This window comes from Numenius arquata, chromosome 11 (genome assembly GCF_964106895.1).
Source record: "Numenius arquata chromosome 11, bNumArq3.hap1.1, whole genome shotgun sequence".
Lineage (NCBI taxonomy): Eukaryota > Metazoa > Chordata > Aves > Charadriiformes > Scolopacidae > Numenius > Numenius arquata.
The window spans coordinates 44,641,456-44,662,316 of record NC_133586.1 but is presented as its reverse complement, the minus strand read 5'-3'; the positions used below and the strand labels follow the sequence as shown (position 1 = coordinate 44,662,316).

Genomic DNA, 20,861 nt, shown 5'->3' with positions numbered 1-20,861 from the left:
ACAGACAGACAGGCGGACAGACAGATTTCTCTCTGCATCCAGCGGCCTCCAGAGCTCCCTTCGGTGCTTTGGAAGGTGCTTTCTGACACTGGGGCTGGAATGCTCTGCACAAAGTCGGTTCTCAGTTTCCATGAATTACCTGGTCTCTGTGAGAGTCATAATTATATTTTAACGATTCAATAATGGTCTCCACTTATATATTTTAACGTCTGTATTTAGTGTTTGTTAAGGTCGAGGGTCATTATCTTTGCAGTATTATTCCATTGTGGCAGAGGAACGTGCAGTCATTTATATATTTTTTAACCCTGTTACACGACAGTTCCTACCCCTCCGCTCTTCCCGCGCTCTCCTGGGAGAGCTGGACGCTCCCCAGACCTGTGCTCCCGCTGCCCGAGTTCTCCTTCACAGTCAGGCACTCATCTGCAGCCAAAATTTTCACTGTCAATACAATGCGGTGCCTAAAACCGTGTTTCAGTCCTCTTGATCCTCTTTTTTCAGGATACTTATTAGTTCTTCCTCAAATTCAAATTTCCTAGCTTGCAGCTAAAAGAAATGAGAATCAGTAATGTTCTTTTCCCAGCTTTATATACTAGAAAATTCCTGAGGTTTTTCATCTACTCAGCCCAATACAAAACGTTTAAAAGGGAACCAATTTGAGAGACAGAACTTGTGTATTGCAGGAACTTGACATTGAACAAATCTAACTTTGCGTTGGGACGTGACCGGTTCTGGGCCGTTTACTGACAAATTGTGAGTTTTACCAATGAAGCCCTCGCAGTGGATGCTGCCGTGCTTGGCAACAACTGGAAAACATCCTCCAGGAGGGTTGGAATGTGAATCCTCCTACCCTGGGAGACCCCACATCCCGCGCTCCGGCTTCTTCCCAGCATGGAAATCCAACAAGACATCCCCTCTCCCTGTCTCTCACCGCTGCACGGTGCCCCTGCTGGTGCTCGGGAATAAACTCTGTACGGCAACCTGAAATCAGGGATAAAAAATGGTATTAAGATATGGATTTATTCATTAGAGAAGGAATGTCCTACCCATTACCGTGCAGAACCAGCTGTAATTAACCATCCGAGTGTGTGTTTATAAACAGATGTTCTCATCTAAATGCCTCAGGAATAAACAGCTTTGTCGTGCGCGGTCCCTCCGAGCAGCAACAGCCAGCGGAGCCACCGCTCAGGGGTGTCACAGCCCGGCTGTCCCCCCCGCATGCACCCCCACACCTGACTTCACCGAATTCCAGTGGCAGGAGGGGTCCCCAAACGCACGAGAGTTTAGAATAGTCCCAGAGCAATAAATTGAAGTGAATTTCCCAGGTATAGTCCCAGAAGCACATCAGGGATTTCATGCTTTGAGACATTCTTGCCTTTATTTACAGGCGAGGACGCCGGCCGCGTTCCTGTACCTGGCAACACAGATTTCACGGCATTTGTGAATAGTCTGACTCCGGCGATTGCCTTTCCCGTGGACGGGAAGAGGTGTTTCCCGTGAGCTGTGAATTCCTTGCATCATTCAAGAAGCACCAGGAGACAGTTCTGAGCGCTGTTTTAAATACACCTCTCAAAGATGCACTAGATGAAGGGGGATCGCAGAGGAATAGCAAGAATTTTTAGAACCATTTCTCATAATCTGTGAAACATAAACGAGTATTAAGTAAACAAGGCATGTGTTTATTTTGCATTTTTAACTGTAAACCAGTATCTTCCAAAAAGTTAATGTGGCATGTAAAAAACGTATTACTTAAAAAAACAATATGGGCAGATTAATTGTGCTTGAAAATCTGTGCTTTTACTTGGCTTTTTCTTTCCCTTCCTTGTAGAAGAATCCCCAAATCTGCCTTTAGACAGCTGGGAAGACGTATTTCATGGCTGTAACCTGTATTATGTAAAGTAATTTATTGGATGCCATAATAACCATTTCTAGATACCAAGTGCCTGTCAGCACAGTCCCAGCGCAAGCGTTATCTGGTCATTATCTCCCAGCTCATTTAATTGTCCCAGAGCAGAACGAGGATTTCCAGGGAAAGCCAAACCCAAGCGCTTGTTTTGCACGGACAGGGCAACCACTTCCCCCTCGGCTCTTCCTCCGCTTCTCTGGGGCCGCAGAGTTTTCTCCTTTGCTGTTTCACTTCATTTTTAACTCCTGGTCTGCTTCCCAACTGACCGTTTCTGGCCTTTTCTTGCCCAGAAAGGTATCGGGCAGCAGGGCTGGGCATGTCCCGCCACCGGCCCTTCCTTCTTCCATGCCCCTGTGGTCTAAATCAGATTGGCTCACGACCCTGTTGGCTTATTTAAAAAAAAATGCCAAAATCTGTGAACTTGTCAGTGAAACGCTACCATAATTTGTGGAGTTTATTCATATTTCTCAATGACATCTATACTTCCAGTGCTCGCCAGGGTACAAAGGTGTCTCCCTCTCCCTGCCCCCTCGGTGTGTCTTCTCCTTCCCTCAGCTATTTTGTGGAATTTGACTTTTTTGCCTCTTTTCAGAGATTTGCCCCCAGACCGTCCATCCCAGCGGATTCGCGCCTCCAGATCTGTCCAGGAGGCTCTAAAGCGCCTTCTCCATCGCTTTTTTGCCTCTTTTCCCCTCAAACCTCGCTGGGCCGCGGCGCTGCCCAGGGGGAACGGGGCCGCCCGCGGCCGGGGCTCGTCCCGTCCCCCGCGGCGGGGACAGCCCGGCCACCACGGGGCCCGGTGGGCGCCGGGCCGGGGGCGAGACCGGCGGGGCGGCCGCTGAGGGACCACGGAGGCGGCGGGGGGCGGCTACTCCCCGCTCGGTAGGAAGTTGAGGAAGTGAAAGAGGAAAGAAGCGGGGCGCCCCGGCGGCTTCCTCGGCGCGGTCACCCCGGGCTGGCGCCCGCCGGCGGCCCCTCAGCGGCGGCGGGGAGCCCGGGGGGCCGTCGGGGAGGAGGGAGGGAGCGAGGGCCGCCTGACAGGCCCGGCCGCGCCGGCTGCAGTTGCCCGCCTCAGCCAACAGGTTGCACCGTTCCCCCTCGCTTGGGCCCGGCGGTGGCGAGCGAGGGGCGGCGGGCTGGGCTGAGCCGAGCCCAGGCGAGGCGAGCGGAGCCCCAGCCGCGCTGAGGGGAGCGGCGGGAGCGGGCGCGCTGGTGCTGCCGCCCCGCTCGGTGCCGTCTCCACTCCCCCTCCACGTCGGGGAGGCGGGGGGAAGGAGGGGGGAGGAGGCCGCCGCCGCCGTCCTCCATTTTGTGGCGGGGGCAGAGCACCGCCGAGCGCGGCGCTGCCCGGCAGAGGGACGGGGCGGAGGGGAAGGCGGCAGCAGGAGGAGGAGGGGAGGTGGGGGGAGCGAAGTCCGCGGAGGCAATTAGCGCTAATTAACGGAGGGGGCGCCGCCGCCGCGGTAGTGGTGGACGGCGGGCGGGGCGGGGCGGGCAGTAGGTCGGGGTCTCGGGCCGGCGGCAGGAGGAGGAGGAGGAGGAGGAGAAGGACCGGGACCGGGACCGGGGGGAGCAGCGTTGGCCGCCGCGGCCCCCGGAGGGGCGGCTGCCGACTTCCCCCCTCCCGCTCCCTCGCCTCTTCCAGCCGGCTGCCGCCCCCCGCCACGGGGCGCGATGGCCGTTGGCGGCTGAAGGAGCCCCAGCGCCCTCCCCTGGACGAGGTAAGGGCGGCGGGGGTCCCGCGGGGCGGGCGGGGGGCAGCGGCCGCGCCGGGGAAGTTCCCGGGAGGCGGCAGGGGGGGGGTTGGTGGCGGTGTCCCCGCAGGAATGCCCCGGGAGGCGGGGGGGGGGGTGAGGGGGAGGGAGCCGGGCCGCCCCCGGAAGGATCCCGGGGTGGGACGGTGCCGACGGCGGAGCCCGGAGCTGCGCGGCCTGCCCCGAGGTGGGTGTCCGCGGCGGGGGGGGCCGTGGGACCACCCCCCCCCCCCCCCTCCAAGCCCCGGGCCAGCCAGCCAGCCCACCCCCGTCCTTCGCCCGCTCCTCGGTGGGCGCCGTGTGGGGCTGGGGTTTGGGGGCTGCGGGGCCGGGGCGGGGGGGGCGAGGAAGGGGGGGCGAGGAAGGGGGGGCCGAGCCCAGAGCGCAGCCTTGCAGCCATGGGCTGGTCTTATTTTGCAGAAGTGGGTGTGCCAGGGAGACAGCTCAACAGGTCTCGACACATTTCTTCAAAACTATACTTCGCAAAAGGGAGAATTTATTGTAATCTGGCAGTTTTTAAGTATTCGCAGCTTTTTTTCCTCCTTCGGGCAGTCTCCTGCATCTGATTTTTTTTGACACGTTTCCTACGCTGGATGGTTCGCTGATTTTTATTTTTTTTTTTTTTTTTGACGTTGGGGAAGTTGTCAAATGGAATAACTACATTTTTTCCTCCCCTTCATGTAAAAAAAAAAAAAAAAAGAAAAAAAAAAGGCAAAACTGGAGGTAGATAGCTATAATTTTTTTTCCAGTCATCACTGCGGCGTCCACCTTAAGGGGCCCAGCAGAGCCCCGCGCCGTGAGCAGTGGGTGAGGGTTTTGGGGGGCTGCCCCCCTCTCCCACCCCATGTGCCCTGGTCCCCGCTGGCAGGTGGCCGCGGGAGCGTGGCCAGCGGCGCTGGGCCAGCGTGGCCAGTGACCCTCGGCTGGGGACCACGAGGGGCTGGACGAAGTGGCGTGGAAGGACCAAAGAAGGGCTTTGGCGTTGAGGTTCTCCCACTGGGGGACGGGGTGCCTTCACCCAGGCCGGAGCTGGCCGGGGCCACCTTAAAATTTTTTACACGTGGGGACTTTTTGTTGATCTCAGTCTTAACTTTGGCACAGAGAAAGCAGCAGCAGTGGCAGCGTTCATCAGCGGCAGCCTGGAGAAAATGGGCGGCAGAGCTGAGCCGGCGGGTTTCTAATTAAGACCACCGTAAGCACTCTGGGGTGGCTCTGCTTCATGGACAATTCGGTGGCCAAGGCTTTAACTTGGGCTTTTTCTCCCCTTTCGGGCTGGGGGGTGTGTGTGTGCAAACTGAGCGCTGTTTGCTGTTGTGTTAGGCCATAGACAAACAGCATAGAAAGTTTGCTTAAGAATTTACAATTATTCTGCAAATATTTCTGCTCTCTGCTGAAAGTAAGTGTAGTAAATACAAACAGATGAACCTTAGGAAATTTGTTTTTGGTGTTAGACGTGCTTGGAGACTAGCCGTGAGCTGTTAGCATGTTGGAAGCTACTAAAAATTCTGCTTTATTTTTAAATTTGAGATTTATTTAAAGAATCGAGTTTATTTCAAGATTCACGAGTTGCATTTATTTATGCAGAGACAGCAGACTTTATGTTTTGTGATGGGGGGTTGTGGCGTTCCCGGACGATAACAGACCCCTAAGGCTTTGGTGCGTCCAAGAGCGGGCTTGGGAGGTTTGGGTACCTGTTGTGGGGGATGCAGGGAGAGGGAACTGAGAGGTGAATGCCTCCTGTCCTGCCCTGCTCAGGATGTGGTTAAATACCAGGGAAAATTACCTTCCAGAATTTGTGAATTGGATACTTTAACAATTCTTACCCATCCTGGCAAGTCAGGAAGCATAAGAGCTGTGTTCAGAAAGGTGTCTCATGCTGTATCCTGATTCCGAGGTGCACGCAGGCAGACTTCCCGCTTCATCCAGGTTTAGCAAAGCTTTAAAAAAAAATACTTCCTTGTTTCCAGTCAGAAATAAACAAACAAACAATCCCCCCCCAATATCAAGCCCAGTGGGTTTGAGACAGATGTCAGTTTGTAGCTTGATTTGCTGTGCTTTCGTTCTCAGAGCAGCTGAACCAGGTTTGCCAGGCTAATGATTTAGACTATTTTTTTTTTTAAAGCTGTTATTAAAGTACCCTTGCTGTGCTAACTTTGAATGCTTCTGATCTTTTTATAGCTAATGTTAAAGTAATGGATTCCAAAGAATTGCTTAACTCGTCGGATCAAGACGAAACAAGGAAAAATGCGCTCATCAGTACCAAAGGAGGGATCGTGATGGACTTTCATCCACCCTTCAGGGGTGGAGCTACTGTACAAGCCCCTGTGTCTGCATCTCCTCTCCCCGTGTCTTCTCAGTCAGATTCCAATCAGCAACCGGCTCTGGCTGACTTTTCGAAAGGATTAGTAAACAATGTGCCTCCGCCAGACCTTTCCAAGGCGGTCTCACTCTCCATGGGACTGTACATGGGTGAAACAGACACAAAAGTGATGGGAAACGACCTTGGATTTTCGCAGCAGGGCCAAATCGGCATCTCTTCTGGAGAAACGGACTTCAGGCTCCTGGAAGAAAGTATTGCGAGCTTGAACAAGTCCTCGAGCCTGGCTGAGGACACAAAGGGAGCAATATCTTCCAAGGTGTCGCTGGAGACCGATTTCCCGGGCATGGCTGGCCGCAACGTCCCTCTAGAGTCAGGAACTGCAGTCCAAAGCCAGGTTGGCTCGAATGGTGGCAACTTGAAATTATTCTCTGAAGACCAAAGCACCCTGGATATTCTCCAGGATTTAGAATTGCCACCGGTATCGCCTGGCAAAGAGCCCAACGGGAGCCCATGGAGGCTTGACCCATTGCTCGATGACGGTGGCTTGCTGTCCCCTATCTCTGCGGATGATGCCTTTCTCCTGGAAGGAAATCTCGGTGAAGACTGCAAGCCTCCTGTTTTATCTGACACTAAACCTAAAATTAATGACCGTGGTGACCTTTTACCCAGTTCCAAACTGCCGATGCCTCAAGTGAAAACAGAAAAGGAAGACTTCATTGAACTCTGTACTCCTGGCATAAAGCAAGAAAACATGGGCCCAATTTATTGTCAGGCCAACTTCTCTGGGTCTAACCTGCTGGGTACTAAAGTCTCCGCCATATCCATCCATGGTGTCAGTACCTCTGGGGGACAAATGTATCACTATGATTTAAATACTGCATCGCTCTCTCAGCAGCAGGATCAGAAACCAATTTTTAATATCATTCCATCTCTTCCTGCCGGTTCAGAAAATTGGAATAGGTGCCAGGGATCAGGGGATGAGACGTTGGCTCCTTTGGGAACGCTCAACCTTTCTGGCAGACCTGCTTTCTCTAATGGCTATTCAAGGTAATTAGTTTTTGTTGCTCTTTATTAAAATACTGCAAGTATGTGTTGCACAACTGCATGCACGCTGGTTTGTGGTTTTTTGGTTTTTTTTTTCTTTCAGAGTCAGTCATCCCTTTTTCATTTGTTGTGTACGGCTGTCGGGGCAGACAGCACTGGGGTTTGTGCTGTAGTATGGCAGTGGCTTTAACCAAGTGCTCAACTATTGGTATTGAAGGGAGTAAAAGAGGAGGGGAGCTGGCGTGCTTTAAAAAGTAAATAAAAAATAATTTTTAAAAAATCTAAGATACAACCTAGAGGGAGAACTGAGTACGTGGTGGAAGAATCCATGCACAAGGCAGCATAGAAGGAAGTATTTAAGCGTATACAAAAGCTGTTTCATTCTCAAGGGTTAGAGGATCAATCGCTGTGTGCAAGGTTGTGTTTTTTTTTTTTTTCTTCCTAGTGTTACTTAAATGTTATGCCCAAAAATAACTTGGTTGCTGGGTAAATTTCTAGAATTACATTGAAGCTGAACTAGAGTTTTAGCTTTGCTGGGTATTGCATTTACCTTACATGGACAAAAAGATTCCGAGTAGGAAATACTCAGCAGTTTGTTTAATAACTGCATTTAAAGGATAAGAAAATTTGCAATAAGATTTAAACATACCTGGAATTTAACTCTGAAATAGAACTGGAGGAGGGTTTGTTAGAGGTGTGCTTTTGACGGCAGGGTGCTGTAGGGGAGCTGGTTAGTGCCGATTGCAGGTGACTTTGTAGTGGTGTTTTCTACGAGTGATTCAATTGTGCAGATACTCAAGTAAACACTTCGCCTCTGCCCTTCAAGAGCAAGCACGGTGGTGGCAGCTTTCCCCATGGCTGGCCGTGTCCCTGTCCCCTCGGTGGTGGCAGCTTTCCCCATGGCTGGCCGTGTCCCTGTCCCCTCGGTGGTGGCAGCTTTCCCCATGGCTGGCCGTGTCCCTGTCCCCTCGCAGCGGGGACAGGCTGTGATTTCAGAGGGAACAGCCGGGTGGATGTGTCCTTACCCAGTCGTTATTGAACGTACACTTGCACCAGCTCGCTTTGGTCTCAGTGGAGGAAGAAGGATTTGCTGTGTTTCAGTTAGAAAATGGCTCTTCAAGTCCACATACGTAAATCTGGTAATTGTAGGCTTTTAATGAACTATCTGTTTTAACTTTCCTTTTTTATTGCCCCACTGATAGTTGATCCCCGGAGCGTTACCCGCCGGGCCCCAGCCTCTCCCCACGCGTTGTTTGCTCCATTTTCCCACGGTGGGAGTGAGGTGTGTGAGGATTTCTTCCTTGTTTCAGGAAGACAACTTTTAACTGGCTTTCATTCTAAATTTCTTCCATAATTCTTGATTTTTGTACTGAAGATGTGTTGTTTGTTTTGGTTTGTGTGTTGTTTTTTGTTTGTTTTTTTTTTTTTTTTAATTTGAAGTGCTTAAAGCAATTTGTAATGTAAGGGATCCAGAAGGGAAAATTGGATTTTGTGGATAAATTCCACTTTGATATACGAATATTGAATGTGCTTTATCATTTATTTTGACAGAGTAGAAATCCTTTGTGCTCACCTTTTGCATGGAATTCCAGCTTCCCTGTTGTTTTTAGTTTGTTTCATGGGGGGTTTTGGTGTTTGTTTGTTCTTTTTTTTTTTTTTATTTTGTTTTCACTATATCATTAATGGCAATCATTATAAAACCTGTACCAAAGCAAGAACTGTTCCTGGGTTTGGGAGGTGAATTTCAGTGACTGTCTGAGTAAGCAGATTCCGGGTAGATCATGGAAACATCCCTTTGGAGAACACTTCTGTGAAGTTAATGCGTTGTTTTTATTTACAGAACTATTTAGCTAGAACCAAGCGCGTTCCTAGGTGAATGGTTTACGTGTAGATGTTTGCCTGGCTTTTGGGGAATTTCATAAACACCGATTTTTACACACTTGTGTTTTTACATACTATGTTTCTGATAATGTTGTGGTGAAAGCGCTCTCAAGCTGCTGATGTGTACGGAACAGATCTGATCCTGGCGTGAGGAGGAGAGCGGCGCTGGCTGCTGTCGCCGCTTTCTGAAGCGGTTTTAGGAGCGTGGTCGGGGGGTGCGTGGGAGCGGAGGGGGCAGCGAGGGGCAGGGGGATCAGGGGGAGCTGTGGGGAGCTGGCAGAAGCCCCCGGCAGAGCTCTGGGGAGCTGGCAGAAGCCCCCGGCAGAGCTCTGGGGTGGGCATGGGCTCATCCTCCGCAGCCTGGGCACAGGCCTGTCCCGCCGCCTGGCAGCGTTAGAGCCTGGTGCTGCAGGGGCCTGTGTTCCTGCTTCCTGTGGGGGTGTCTTACGTCTCATTGCCACCTTTTGCCTTAAGAGAATGGATTATTGATTTATTAATTTAAGGAATGTGTATTTTGGGGTGGCTCCTAGTTGAGTTTTGCATAAAAATTCATTATTTCTAGCCTTTATGCTAGAAGCTGGTCTTACTTCCCAAGAGCTTTTACACACTAAAACTACCAAATACAATTCTAAAACCAGCATTGTTTGGGTTTGCCTCCTCCCCTAAAACAGAGGCAACTCCATATTTCTTTTAAAATATTTGAGTTACTAATGAACCCTGGGTTTGAAGCAGGAATTCTCTTTCTTCCTGAACCTTGTCAGAAATATTTGGTCTAAACTGGGTTAGTTTAAGTTGAGGTATTGTGGGTTTGTTTGTTTGTCTTAGAGAAGACTTAACAAAATTGGCGTTTGTTGTAGAAATAAAGGAAGGACGATCTTGCCAGGTTCCTGTGGTCTTTTTTTTTTATTTTTTTTTATTTTAGATACTGTTTGTGTGAGGTGAAGGCTGGGATTTTGAGAATACAGAATTGTTAAACTTCAGTTTCCAATAGGAAATATTTCTTGGTGGTGTTAGAGTTATTTGACTATTCATAACATATTAATTATAGACTAGACGTATGGGAAGAGAAGCTGCAGCTCTGCCCTGGTGTCGGGTGCTGTTCAGTCTGACTGTTTTAATGGAACACAGGTAGCATCTCTATAGACACGGTCTTGAATTGATGTCGTGCAATTCTGGAGTGATTTTGCTGCTGAGGATAGCCCAGCGTGCTGTCTTTAATGAGACAAGTGCTAATCAGGACTTAGGAAACTAATCAATCTCCCTGTGAGCGGCAGGAGGTGTTTCTGAAGTTGACAAGCAGGATACGAACTTCGGAAATGTGTTCGATGGGGGTGAGTCGGCCATAGTCAGTAAATGGCTGTCGGTGTCTCGGGGCTGAGGAAGACTCTGCCGGCGCTCGTGCTGATGTGCGGAACTTGGAGCTGCAGCCTGGGATTCTGGCAGCGAATACCCAAAATCTCCGGGATCGGCAGCGAAATGCCAGAGACGGTGCAGGAGAGCGGGGTTCTAGGCCTCCCTCCGGAGCCAGCGACCTGCCGAAGGGGGAGGTGGAGAGAATACGAGGGAGGGAAAAGTAGGCTAACTGAGAAAATTTGCCTTAGTTTTTTTTTAGCTAGAAGAAGTGGGACAGTATGTGGAAGAGGAACAGAAAGGCCAGAAGCATTTGGTGAGTGTTTCACTGAAGAATCAGAGGGTTTGATGGTGTCTGTCTCTGATGGGATATTATTTCTGATTTATTACACAAGCACCAGTGAAAATTGTTAAATTTCAAGGAAATTATTTTAGCAACACACTCGTAGGACTCTTGCGTGGAATATACATTAAATCCATCGCTCGACTTGTTTTATTCCTGTGACTTCCTGGAGATGTGGCCTGTTGGGGGGGCAGTGGAGGCCGATGAGCAGCAGCGCAGCGTCGCAGGGGTTTCTGTGTGCTTTTTCTCTCAGCCTACAGCCAGAATATACGAAAACTGGGCCCCACTGGCAGTGTTACGGCTTCTCTTATTACATTTGAAATTGTTCCTAGTACTTAAGCTTGTGGGGGATAAGGATCATTAAGGAAGTTTAAGAAAGGGCAAGAGCTGAGTGAAGCCATGGAGGAGGAGGAGAATCTGGAAGGGGAAGGAGTTTTGCTGGTCACTCGTGGTCCAAAGCCTTGCTTCCAGGAGAAGTTCCCTTCCTGCCGTCACACTTCAACTGGGATTCTTCTTGCGCTCAGACACTTTACTAGAAGGAAAGGGGGGGGGGGAAGTGATTGTTTGCTAGAAATGGTAAAGGTCAGTTGTCCGTTTGTCTTACTGCATTGTTGCAGCCTGGCTTCTGGCCAGGGCTGTTGGCTTGGCACGGGGGGATGGAGTACTTTAAATGTTGTCTGACTCAGCAGGATATAATGTATGGTACATACGGAAATATGTCTCTCTTAATAATTCTATTTTGATATAAAAACCAGACTTGTTATTTGGAGTGCTCCAGTTTTCAATAGCCTGTGTTGTGATTTGTCAGCTTAATGTAATACTGTACTTGGGGTTTGAGTCTTGGAAATACATGACAAAAAAAAAAAAATCTAATTGTTTTGGCAGGAAGGGACAAATCAGGAATGTCCTGCAGCATGTGCTATAAGGCACACAATGAAAAGGTAGCCAGGTAAATTATAGGTTGTGTAAGGTGTAATTCCAATTTCAGCTGATCCACTCAGCCAGCTGAGAGCCAAGTAGGTTTTTGTAAGTCCAGCCCAAATTGTTAATTTCTGCTAAGTTACTTCCACCTACAGTGATCTCTATTTTAAACCTAGTTCTTGCTTATAAAACACAAGTCACAAGTTGATTCATGTTGCCCATTACATTATTTTTTTTTTTTTATCCATCTTAAGTGATGGCTGAACCCCATTGTATCTCCTGGCAGTGAAAGCAAAACTATAGGTGACCCAGGTCTACTCACCAATCATCTCAAAAAGCGAAATACGTGTATTACACAAGTCCTGCGTAATATACTTCCTGAGTTAAAGATGATTTTTACACAGTGACAGGAAATTGTCTTGGAGATGCAAATGGCCCTCTTATTTGACTATTACTGCTCATTCCGGAAATGAACAAGCGGTAGCTGCCCTATGTGTACATGGAACTGCAAACTGGAAGTATTTCTACATTTTAAAAGGCTGCCGAGTCCTCCTCTCCTCCTGGGTCGCCTTTTAGAGCCACCACCTACCAGGTGGGCCTTCGGGGGCTTCCTCTATTTTTTAAATTCTTTTTCTTTTAAAATGTTGCCTCACTTCAAGTAGTGAAAATCCCGGAAGAAGAGCCTGGCACTGCTCTCTGGGATGTAACGCTTGTACCAAAGTTCGACTGTGTGTGTTACCCTTGGCAAAATTCGGTGTGTTGTCTCTCTCATTTCCGCACTGGATGCAGTATCTCTCTCCCTGCTGCTCACCAGCTGAACCCAGTCGAGTTTCCAAGGCAGATCCTGTTGTTTTAGCCATCAAAACCCTGCAGCTGGTCCCAAGGGTGATGGGCAAGGCGGTGCCCCTTCCAGCCTGTCTTTGGGCTCAAGGAAGGACCTTCCCTGCTCCTCTCTGCCCCGCTCCTAAGATGCAGTTCAGTGGGGCGGGTGCTGGACCGGCTGCTTTGACTCCTCTAATATGTGGGTTGTAAAACTTTGAGCCAATCAAGAAAGCAAACTCCTAACTCATTATCCTCTTATTGTAAGCTGGTCATCAAAGAAGCTAATAAATTTATTTCTAAAATTTGTTTAGTAGCCTGTGGCTTCTGGGTCTCTTTGGAGTGCAAATGAGGCATCCAGTGTTGCCACTTCAGTGCAAAATGTGATTTGGAGCCTTTTTCTTTGGACGTTTTGTTAAAGCTCGTTAACACTGGCCTGAGAAACAGCCGTTCTTCCACCAGTGGGTGTTGGGATCAGTGTCTTCCCCACAAGCCTTACGAGTACTCAGCAATGTGCCTGGGAGAAAAGAAACATCAGTTTCTCGGTAGTAACTTTTCTCCTCACAAAACCTTTGCTTGTGGAATAGTGCCAGGCACAGTGAGATCTCCATCCCTGTTGGGGTGTGGGTGCAGAGTGAGCCCCTACCCTGCCGCTGCTGTGCGGGTATGGTGTGACCTGGGCGTTCTGCAAAGGGGTCCAGAGTCGCTGTTCTTGAGGTAAACAACATGCCGATAAAATCCTGTTTTCAGTACAAGCAACAGGAAAATCTTTGCAGAGCTGTAGTTACAATGATCTTGGTTTTGTGTTACTGAAATAACTGAAAGCGTGTCGCCTCTGGCGTACAGCAATGAACTCCAAATCGGATTCATGAAATGATCAACTTCTAACTGATCTCAGAAGCACAAAAACAAATGTGTGTGCGCAGTAAGGTAGTTTCTGGGAAGAATATTTAGCTGTACAGTAAGTACTCTGTGCTGGAGACCCAGGGAGCTTGTTGTGTTAAAGCTCTCTTTGGTTTTATAGTCTTTGTCTCCCAGATTCTGGCACTATACACAAATTTTAATCTTATTTACTGTAGTATTAATGTACTGCATTGTTGCATGTACAGATTATTTGTGTTTTCATCACAGTGGTTTTCTGACTGGTTCACTATAGTATGATACCCATTTATAATACAGCCATTGCTTAAATACCCCAAACACTCGTAGGGCAGGAGTTAATCCTGTTCTCAGTGTTGGGTTCTGGAAATACTAGGCAGATACAGTCAGTGGATAACCTCATCCCCAGGGGACAGGGGTGAACCAATGCAGCTGGAACAGATGACACACAAAAAAGAAAGAAATTATTTCAGCTCATTGTCTTGGCACTGACTTCTCATCAGCTAGTTTCAAATATCTGTAGGAAAAAAAATTAAATGTAAAAAATAGTTAACTTTGTCCATATGTGAGGGTGAGAGAGGTGGTAGCTACGGCTGTGCTGGTCCCCTGCGATGGGATCTGCCAGAGGGTGACCTGCTCAGACAGCACTCTGTCCTGGGGGTGGGGGGCAATTAATACCGCAGGCTTAATTAAAAGGAAAGCGAAAGACTGGGGGGGTGCAGCTCTGGCTGCCTTTCAGCAGGCGTACAGGAAGGTGCGGGTTCTGCCCCGCGCAGCACATCCAGCACCTTGAGCGATGGTGGTTACGAGGGGGTGAGTAATGGGGCTTCCAGAAGTGCTGTGTTGGGTTGGGAAAACAATTTAGTGCAATTACCATGTCTCTCCTGGAGGTTTTTCTTCTTACCTCGCCTTCACTGCAGAGAAGGTGTGACGTTGTGCACATCCCTCCTGCCTCCTTACCTGACTCAGCTGGCGCTCGTCTCCACCGGGACGCTGTCGGCCGGGATTATTCTCCTGCCTGAAACAGTGTCTTCCTGCGAGCGAGGTATGGACGGTATTGCTTGAAATACAACTATATGTGCTGTTGGAAAAGCACATCCCTTCTCCTTTTGCAGAAGGTGGGTTGGCGTGTCCCCAGTAGGGTGAAGGACGGGGGCAGCTCCACCAGCTCTGTCTTCCAGGGGTGACACCGGCTGGCACCAGGGTGTCACCGGTTCCATAATGCAGGGGGTGGCAGCTTCTCCTGCTGCTCCTGTGGGAGACTTACCTTTGGACGCCAGGGCACTGTGTTACTTATCCAGGGTATCATGTAGAGTTTCATAATAATGGTGCCTTACATCAATAATGACTGTGATTGTGTGGATTTCTGGAGGAGATGGTGCTCTTCAGAAGCCGTCTTGACATCTCCATGTAGAGTGTATTTCTTTGCCAGCCAACTGTGATCTTAACATTATCTGTATCGATTAATTGTAATTAAAACCCCATATTCCATATGTACCCATGGAGCTCTCAGTCAATGTTAAATCTTCCTAGAAAATTATAATTCTGATGTAATTTGAAAATTAATATCCAATGAGCTGTTTGAAAATTAATGTCCAGCAACCTGCTAATATGTTGTTGAGGAGATGCAATATTATACCCCACACCCACTTTTTTGATCAAAGATCTCAACTGCCCTGAGATTGCGAAGGCAAAACTGCAGTTGGGGAAGGATTTCCAAAATAGTAACAATAACGTCTTTCTTGAATTCGGTTCACTGCTACTGTAATTTAGTTTAGAAACTGAGTTCCATATTAGATTTTACAGTAATACATTCTTCATGCTATTCGTAATAGGTTTGTACAGTTACTGTGTGTCAGAAACCAGCTGGAGATCGTGATCGTATTTATGCATCATGGTCACACAAATTTAATATGAAACTTCTGAGCAGCGGGGCACAACTTACTCTTCTGTTGCTTTATTCAGATATTTCATGTTTCTGGTTGCTTTCATTTGTATAACAATAGGTTTTAAGGAAGTAAATACTGCTCAGGGTGCTGGTTTGCCTTTAGAAAAGAAATCAGGTCAGAAATGAGTAGTTTGCCTCAAAATACTCCCTGTGGAAATGGGGTAACTCCCTGTACTGCCAGGTACGAGCCAATAATTGAATATCGGTGCACCATGTAGTTTATTCAAATCAGCAAAGAATGGAAGTTGTTTTGTAGCTTTGTGGCTTGATTTTCCTGGTTTTTTTGTTGTTGTTCTTGTTGAGCTGAGATGTGATGCTTTGGTTATCAGCCTCTCAAGAAAACTGAGAAAAGTACTGTATTTGTCCTTTTCTGCAAGATCTGTTTTGATGGGCTTCAGGCTGCGTCGGGACTTTGGGCTTGGCGTGTGTGAGAGACGTGGAGCGTGGGCTGTGGTGTGTCGGGGTTTTTATGTGTGAGTTCCTGCCTCTGGCATTGAGTACCCGCTTCTCCTGGAGGCCCTCATTGCGAAGAGGGGTTTGAAGGTGGGTGACCTCTTAGTACCCAGGGTAGGCTTGGCTGCATCTCTGGGTGAGAGGGGCATGAAAATGGGATGGCTGTGGTTGGGAATTTTGTGAAATTTCTAGAAAAGTGAGTTTTGAGTCCTGGATGAGAATCCTCCAGCTGGAACACGGCTCCTTTCCAACTGGGTGAATTGTGTGTGATGGGAGAGGGCTGCTTTGAGTCTCTTCCATCCTGGCTGGAGCTCCAGAAAGGACCCTGCTGCCAGGGGTATGTGTGTTTCTGGCCTTGCTCTTGGTTTAATCGCATCTGTGAGGTCTCTTAGCCCACACGTGGTGTGTCTCTAAACCAGGCCTTCCCATGCCTCTCAGAGCTGCTTTTGAGGGCACAAGTGTGAAGTTCTGGGGTTCCTGGTGATTTTTGTTGCCGGGCTCCAGAAGGGCTCCTCTGCTCTGCCTGTCCCTCCTGTGCCGAGAGCGGGTGCCTGTGACAGAAGAGAGCAGGTGATGCAGTTTATTTTTGTTGTCATCGCTCGGAGAACCTGCTCGTCTGGTGTGTGTGGTCGTACATCATAATGTGGCAACAGGGTCTGGTGCGGCCCCGTGGGGCAGGGGAGCGCTGCCGGGACACGTCAGCCCTGCAAATGGCAACTGCTCCATGGTGGAGCATCGCCCTGGAAGCAGGAGCCAGGCTGTGGCGAGCTGTCATGACACTGGGCTCCCAGAGTCAGAGTCGCTCTTCTAAGCGGTTTTTAACTGTTTTTAATTCATTCTCTGGCACCGTGAAGAGACGCTTTGGTGCGGCTTTGGAGGAGGTCGACCATCAGACGGATGCGTTGTCAGGGGAGGATGGGGTGGTCTCTCCTGTCACTCACCAGTGAGGTGTCTATGAATACACTTAAAACATGCCATCATAAAGAAATGTAGGTTTGCTCTAACTTCCTTTGATCAGATGATGTAAACTGGTAACAATATATTTTAAGTCAACACATCTGTTCCATAGGCACGTTATGTTTCGCTGTGTACCCATGTATTTTTTACTCTTGCTTATTTTTGGTTCTTTCTAAGACTTCTGTTACCTTTCTGAAGCCGTAACTTACCGAAGCCACCAGCTAAAGGTTTTCAATAAAACCATGCTGAAAACGTGCGTGTTGCGTGCACACATGTGGATTTGTTGTGCAAGGATGCAGTCCATGCATGTTCACTTAAAGAACATTTACTTGCAGACCTTATAGTTCCATGTCCTGATTTCAGTTTGCATATCACCTAGCCATTCTTTTCTTTTTTTTTTTTTTTTTTTTTGGGGGTTCCTTTTGCTGCCGGGTCCTTTGATAGTTTGTTTTGCCTGTTGAATTTCTATTTATCTTGTGTTATGTATGGATTGCTCCAAAATTAATTGCATTGTCCCAGTGTGAGGGTGATGTAGATATAATTAGACTTTTTTTTTTTAAGAACTCTGCATCTTGGTTCTCTTAAAATGTGCAGCAGATTAGAATATAAGCCAATATAAAACATTTAAGAAAAACAGTCTTATCTGAGAAGAGGTGTTTAAAAAGGCTTTAGAAATTAGAGATCCTGAACTTGGTGTCTGGAAAAGCTTTTGGATGCTGGAGATCAGTGAAGGAGTGTGGAGTTTGACTTCACTGTTTAATTTTAGTAAGATAATAGATGTTTATTGAAATAATAGCAGCCTGCATATGAAGTGACCGATTTGGATTCTTTCTGAATGGCAGAATTCCTTATAAATTGGTCTTTAATCAGTGGGAAAAGCTTTACTCCAAAACGAAGATCAACTCGAGGGGTGAGTTGAGTGTAACATTGGTGGGGGCAGCGGAGGAGCCCTCGCCGTGGGGCAGGGCGCCCGGGGCAGGGGTGTGGAGAAACCAGGGAGTGCGAACACCCAGTTCATGAGCTAATAACCAGGGGAGGGGACGTATATTGCCTGTTGGTAAGTGGTTGCAGTGACGCAAACGATGGGACTGGAAGGACCTTTGGGCATCCTCAAACCCAGCCCCTTCTGTCGTTGTACCTTTAGTGAATGCAGCTCTCAAACCCTGCTGGTGTGTTTTGTGTTGACAAGTGACACAGGACTTGCACCAAACAGGAATCTGCCCAGTATGGGTGTGCATCTTGACTGTAGGCTTTTAGAACTACCCCAGACCTTAGTATCGTGGCCTTGCGGAGCAGCCCTGCAGAGGCTGACACTTGCTGGTGGGACTGGTGTGAGTAGGTGTGATGGCCACCACTCCCCAGCGAGGTGCTTGTGCTTAGTACAGCTCAAATCAAACTGCATGTCTCAACCACCGGCAAATTCTGATGGTTTTGGGGTGGACATGGTCGTCTTCTATCCTTAGCAATATTGTAGTGGTGGTTTTGGTCAGTGTTGGGTTGATGGTTGGACTCAATGGGTCTGAAAGGTCCCTTCCAACCGAGGTGATTCTGTGATTCTACAATCAGCTATGGAGGGCAGCTGAATGATGTAATGTATGGGGCTGTACCTCCGGTGTTCAAAGAGAAACTAAAAGTGGGAAGACCAGACGTACACTATTAGGACTTTCTTTTTAAAGATTTAGGGCCTTTTGCGCTTATTTATCCTTTGGCAGGTGAGGAGAAGCCGACGGTGGCAGCCCTGGGGGTAGGTGACGCACAGCCCTGCCTCGGGGATGGGGGACACCAGCCTTTTTGCGATAAGGGGCTAGGGCAAGGGGGGTGCTCGAAAAGCAGAAGATGAAGAAGTTTTCAGTGGTAAGAAGTGGAGATAAAGGCTCTCCTGAGTTACATCCGAAAGCTGGGGGGTTGTTTAAAACGGCCTAAAGAAATTAGCTTTTTTCCCATAAGTGCCATTAGAAACACTCACCTCTGTGCAACAGTTGTCTCATGAACACTAGAAACTGCTCTGTTATCAAATTTTAACTTCTAAAATGTTTTAAGATCTTGATAAGGAAACTCCGAAGAGATACTGGTGAATTATTTTTAGTATGCTGTTTTCATTTATTTCAGTGATATCTCTGGTAGATTCCAGGGGCAGACAACTATGCTGAGGCTGAAGGGTTGCACCACTTTTTCTTAATTCTTTATTTTCAGCAGAGGAACTTACTGTGTTTTCATTTAGCTGAGTAGTATTAGGTTTTAGGAATATGCTAATTTATTGTATTGAAGAGATACTTGTTATGGAAAGAGTGGTTTAAAATGGAATAAAATACAAAGAAAAAGTGAAAGGTTGTAAGTTGTACTTACTTGAAAAGAAATTGAGTTTGTTTTCACTACCTTACTCAGATTCCCAAACAAACAGATTAAAATCGAATTTGTAAAGACCGGTAGTGTGTCTTTTTTGCCCATTAGTTTCTTAAATGATGTAATGCCTTTTTGGAGGACAGGGGAGACTTATAACGCTTTTTGTGTTACTCGCTTTGACCAAATGGTACTGAGAAGGTTTAAAAGAAAAATGAACATGAAATTGTACATGTGCTCTCTGTTATTTGAAGCAGCACAAGGTATGGAAGAGCTCCTGTATCCCAAATGCAGCCTCCCTCCGCGCTGTCTGTAGACAAAAGCTGCTGCTTTCATCCATATTTGAGAAAAAGCATTTTTTCTGCTCTGTCATGGCCCAGCACAGGCCTCGGAAAGGTGCCCCCGGTGTCAGAGGGAGTCTCACGTACCTTCTGACAGCTGAGTCCTGGGCTGCTCTAAAGCCCCTTGGTGTCATTTTCATCTCGTTTTAAGAAGTCTGTCCCTCCTGAACACGTGTTCCTCCCAAGCCCCACACATCTGTCATTTTCTGAACTGACAAAGCAGCTCTTCTGACACCCTCATTTATAACAAAACCCATCTGACGAGTTCTGTAATGAATTACCTTTCCCGAGTCAGACAAGTCTGTTCAAATGAAGGGCCAGGTTACATGCAAGTTATGGGCATGGTTTAATAAAAAGGAAATTTAGTGCTGAAACTTACGAAACTCCTTGTATAAAATGTAAATATTGTAAAAATCCAACTGCCCAGAGTTCTTTATTTTAAGTAGCAGAGCGTTCTTTTTTATCTATTTGTCTATTTAAGCAGTTACTATTAGGATCCCTGCAAGATCACATTCTTAGTCACGCTGGGTGTTTGACAGCTTCTTTCCAAGCAGAGCAACTGGTTTGACAAATGAGCTTGGATCTATTTTATCACTTTAAAGATTCCTTTAACATGTTAAAGCTTGGAAAGTCTGATGGTATATTAAATACCAATCAGGAGGCTGCAATGTTGCTATAAGCTGTGTTTGTGTGAGCGGGCTGTCCCGGCCGGCAGCCCGGTGGTGCAGACACACACACAGAGACACACACAGACACCAGTGGGGAGGGAGGAAGCGACTGGGGTTTCTATTCCTGGCTGACCCCAGCCTAGAAACCGAGGAAGAGCTTTAAAGGAAATGCAGCTTTTTAGCTCTTTGAATCTTTCCAAGCATTTAGAAGTGCTACCAGCTCTGCCTTCCTGTGTGCAGCGTTTCAAGGCTGCCATCCTCATTTACAAATTAAATACAACACACACTTAGTGAGGGAAACCCTAAAGACAGCGAAAGTGCAATTCTAAACTTCACCCAAAGCATTCTATTTCAACAATCAGAGGTGTTTATTTCCCGAGCTGTTAATCCTGGTGCCTTGAGGGAGATGCATATTCTTTTGGCCTATTCCTTAAGAACAAACTTGAGGTTTGCTTTTTTTTTTTTTTTTGGACCAGGGAGTCTCTTTCTAGGTTCTGTATTAAAAAAGGGAAATAAGTTCAGCAGAGTTTTTTCTTCACTCGTGCTTTTCCTACTCGAAGCTATTTGTAATGCTTCTGCTTTTGTGAAGATGGCATAACTCCTTGGCTGGGCATTGGAAGGTGAAATTATGGTTTCGGAAACGTGTTCTGAGCCTTACGGTGCGTGTCCCCGCTGGTAGAAGCCGCTGTCATGGGAGGATGTTCTGCTGCGGGATGGGATGAGACCCTTGGGCTGGGGTGGGTTGGGTTTGGTTGTGCAATCAAAAGACCTGGAGAGTTTTAAAAACCCTCGAAGATGCAAAAGGTGGTTGGGTGCCACGTGAGACTGCTTGTGGCTTTGGAGTATCCCTTCTGAACACACCCAGCTCACAAATGATACCTGACAGTGGGGTGCTAATTATAAGGTAGATTTTTCCAGGTTGTTTAAAATCTCGGTGCTG

General features: G+C 47.8%; 1 protein-coding gene across 2 annotated transcripts in view; it reads left to right on the top strand.

Moving 5' to 3' along the window:
• Positions 1-3,357: 3,357 nt before the first annotated feature.
• Positions 3,358-20,861, top strand: part of NR3C1 (nuclear receptor subfamily 3 group C member 1) — a 62,045-nt gene continuing 44,541 nt past the window's right edge. The window contains exons 1-2 of one of the 2 annotated variants that reach the window (XM_074156640.1): positions 3,358-3,624; positions 5,836-7,024. In XM_074156640.1, the coding sequence (XP_074012741.1) occupies positions 5,850-7,024 (1,175 nt within the window). In that variant the 5' untranslated portion in view covers positions 3,358-3,624; positions 5,836-5,849. Of the gene's footprint in view, positions 3,625-5,835; positions 7,025-20,861 lie in introns of those variants that run through there. The other variant, XM_074156641.1, reaches the window with a different exon arrangement.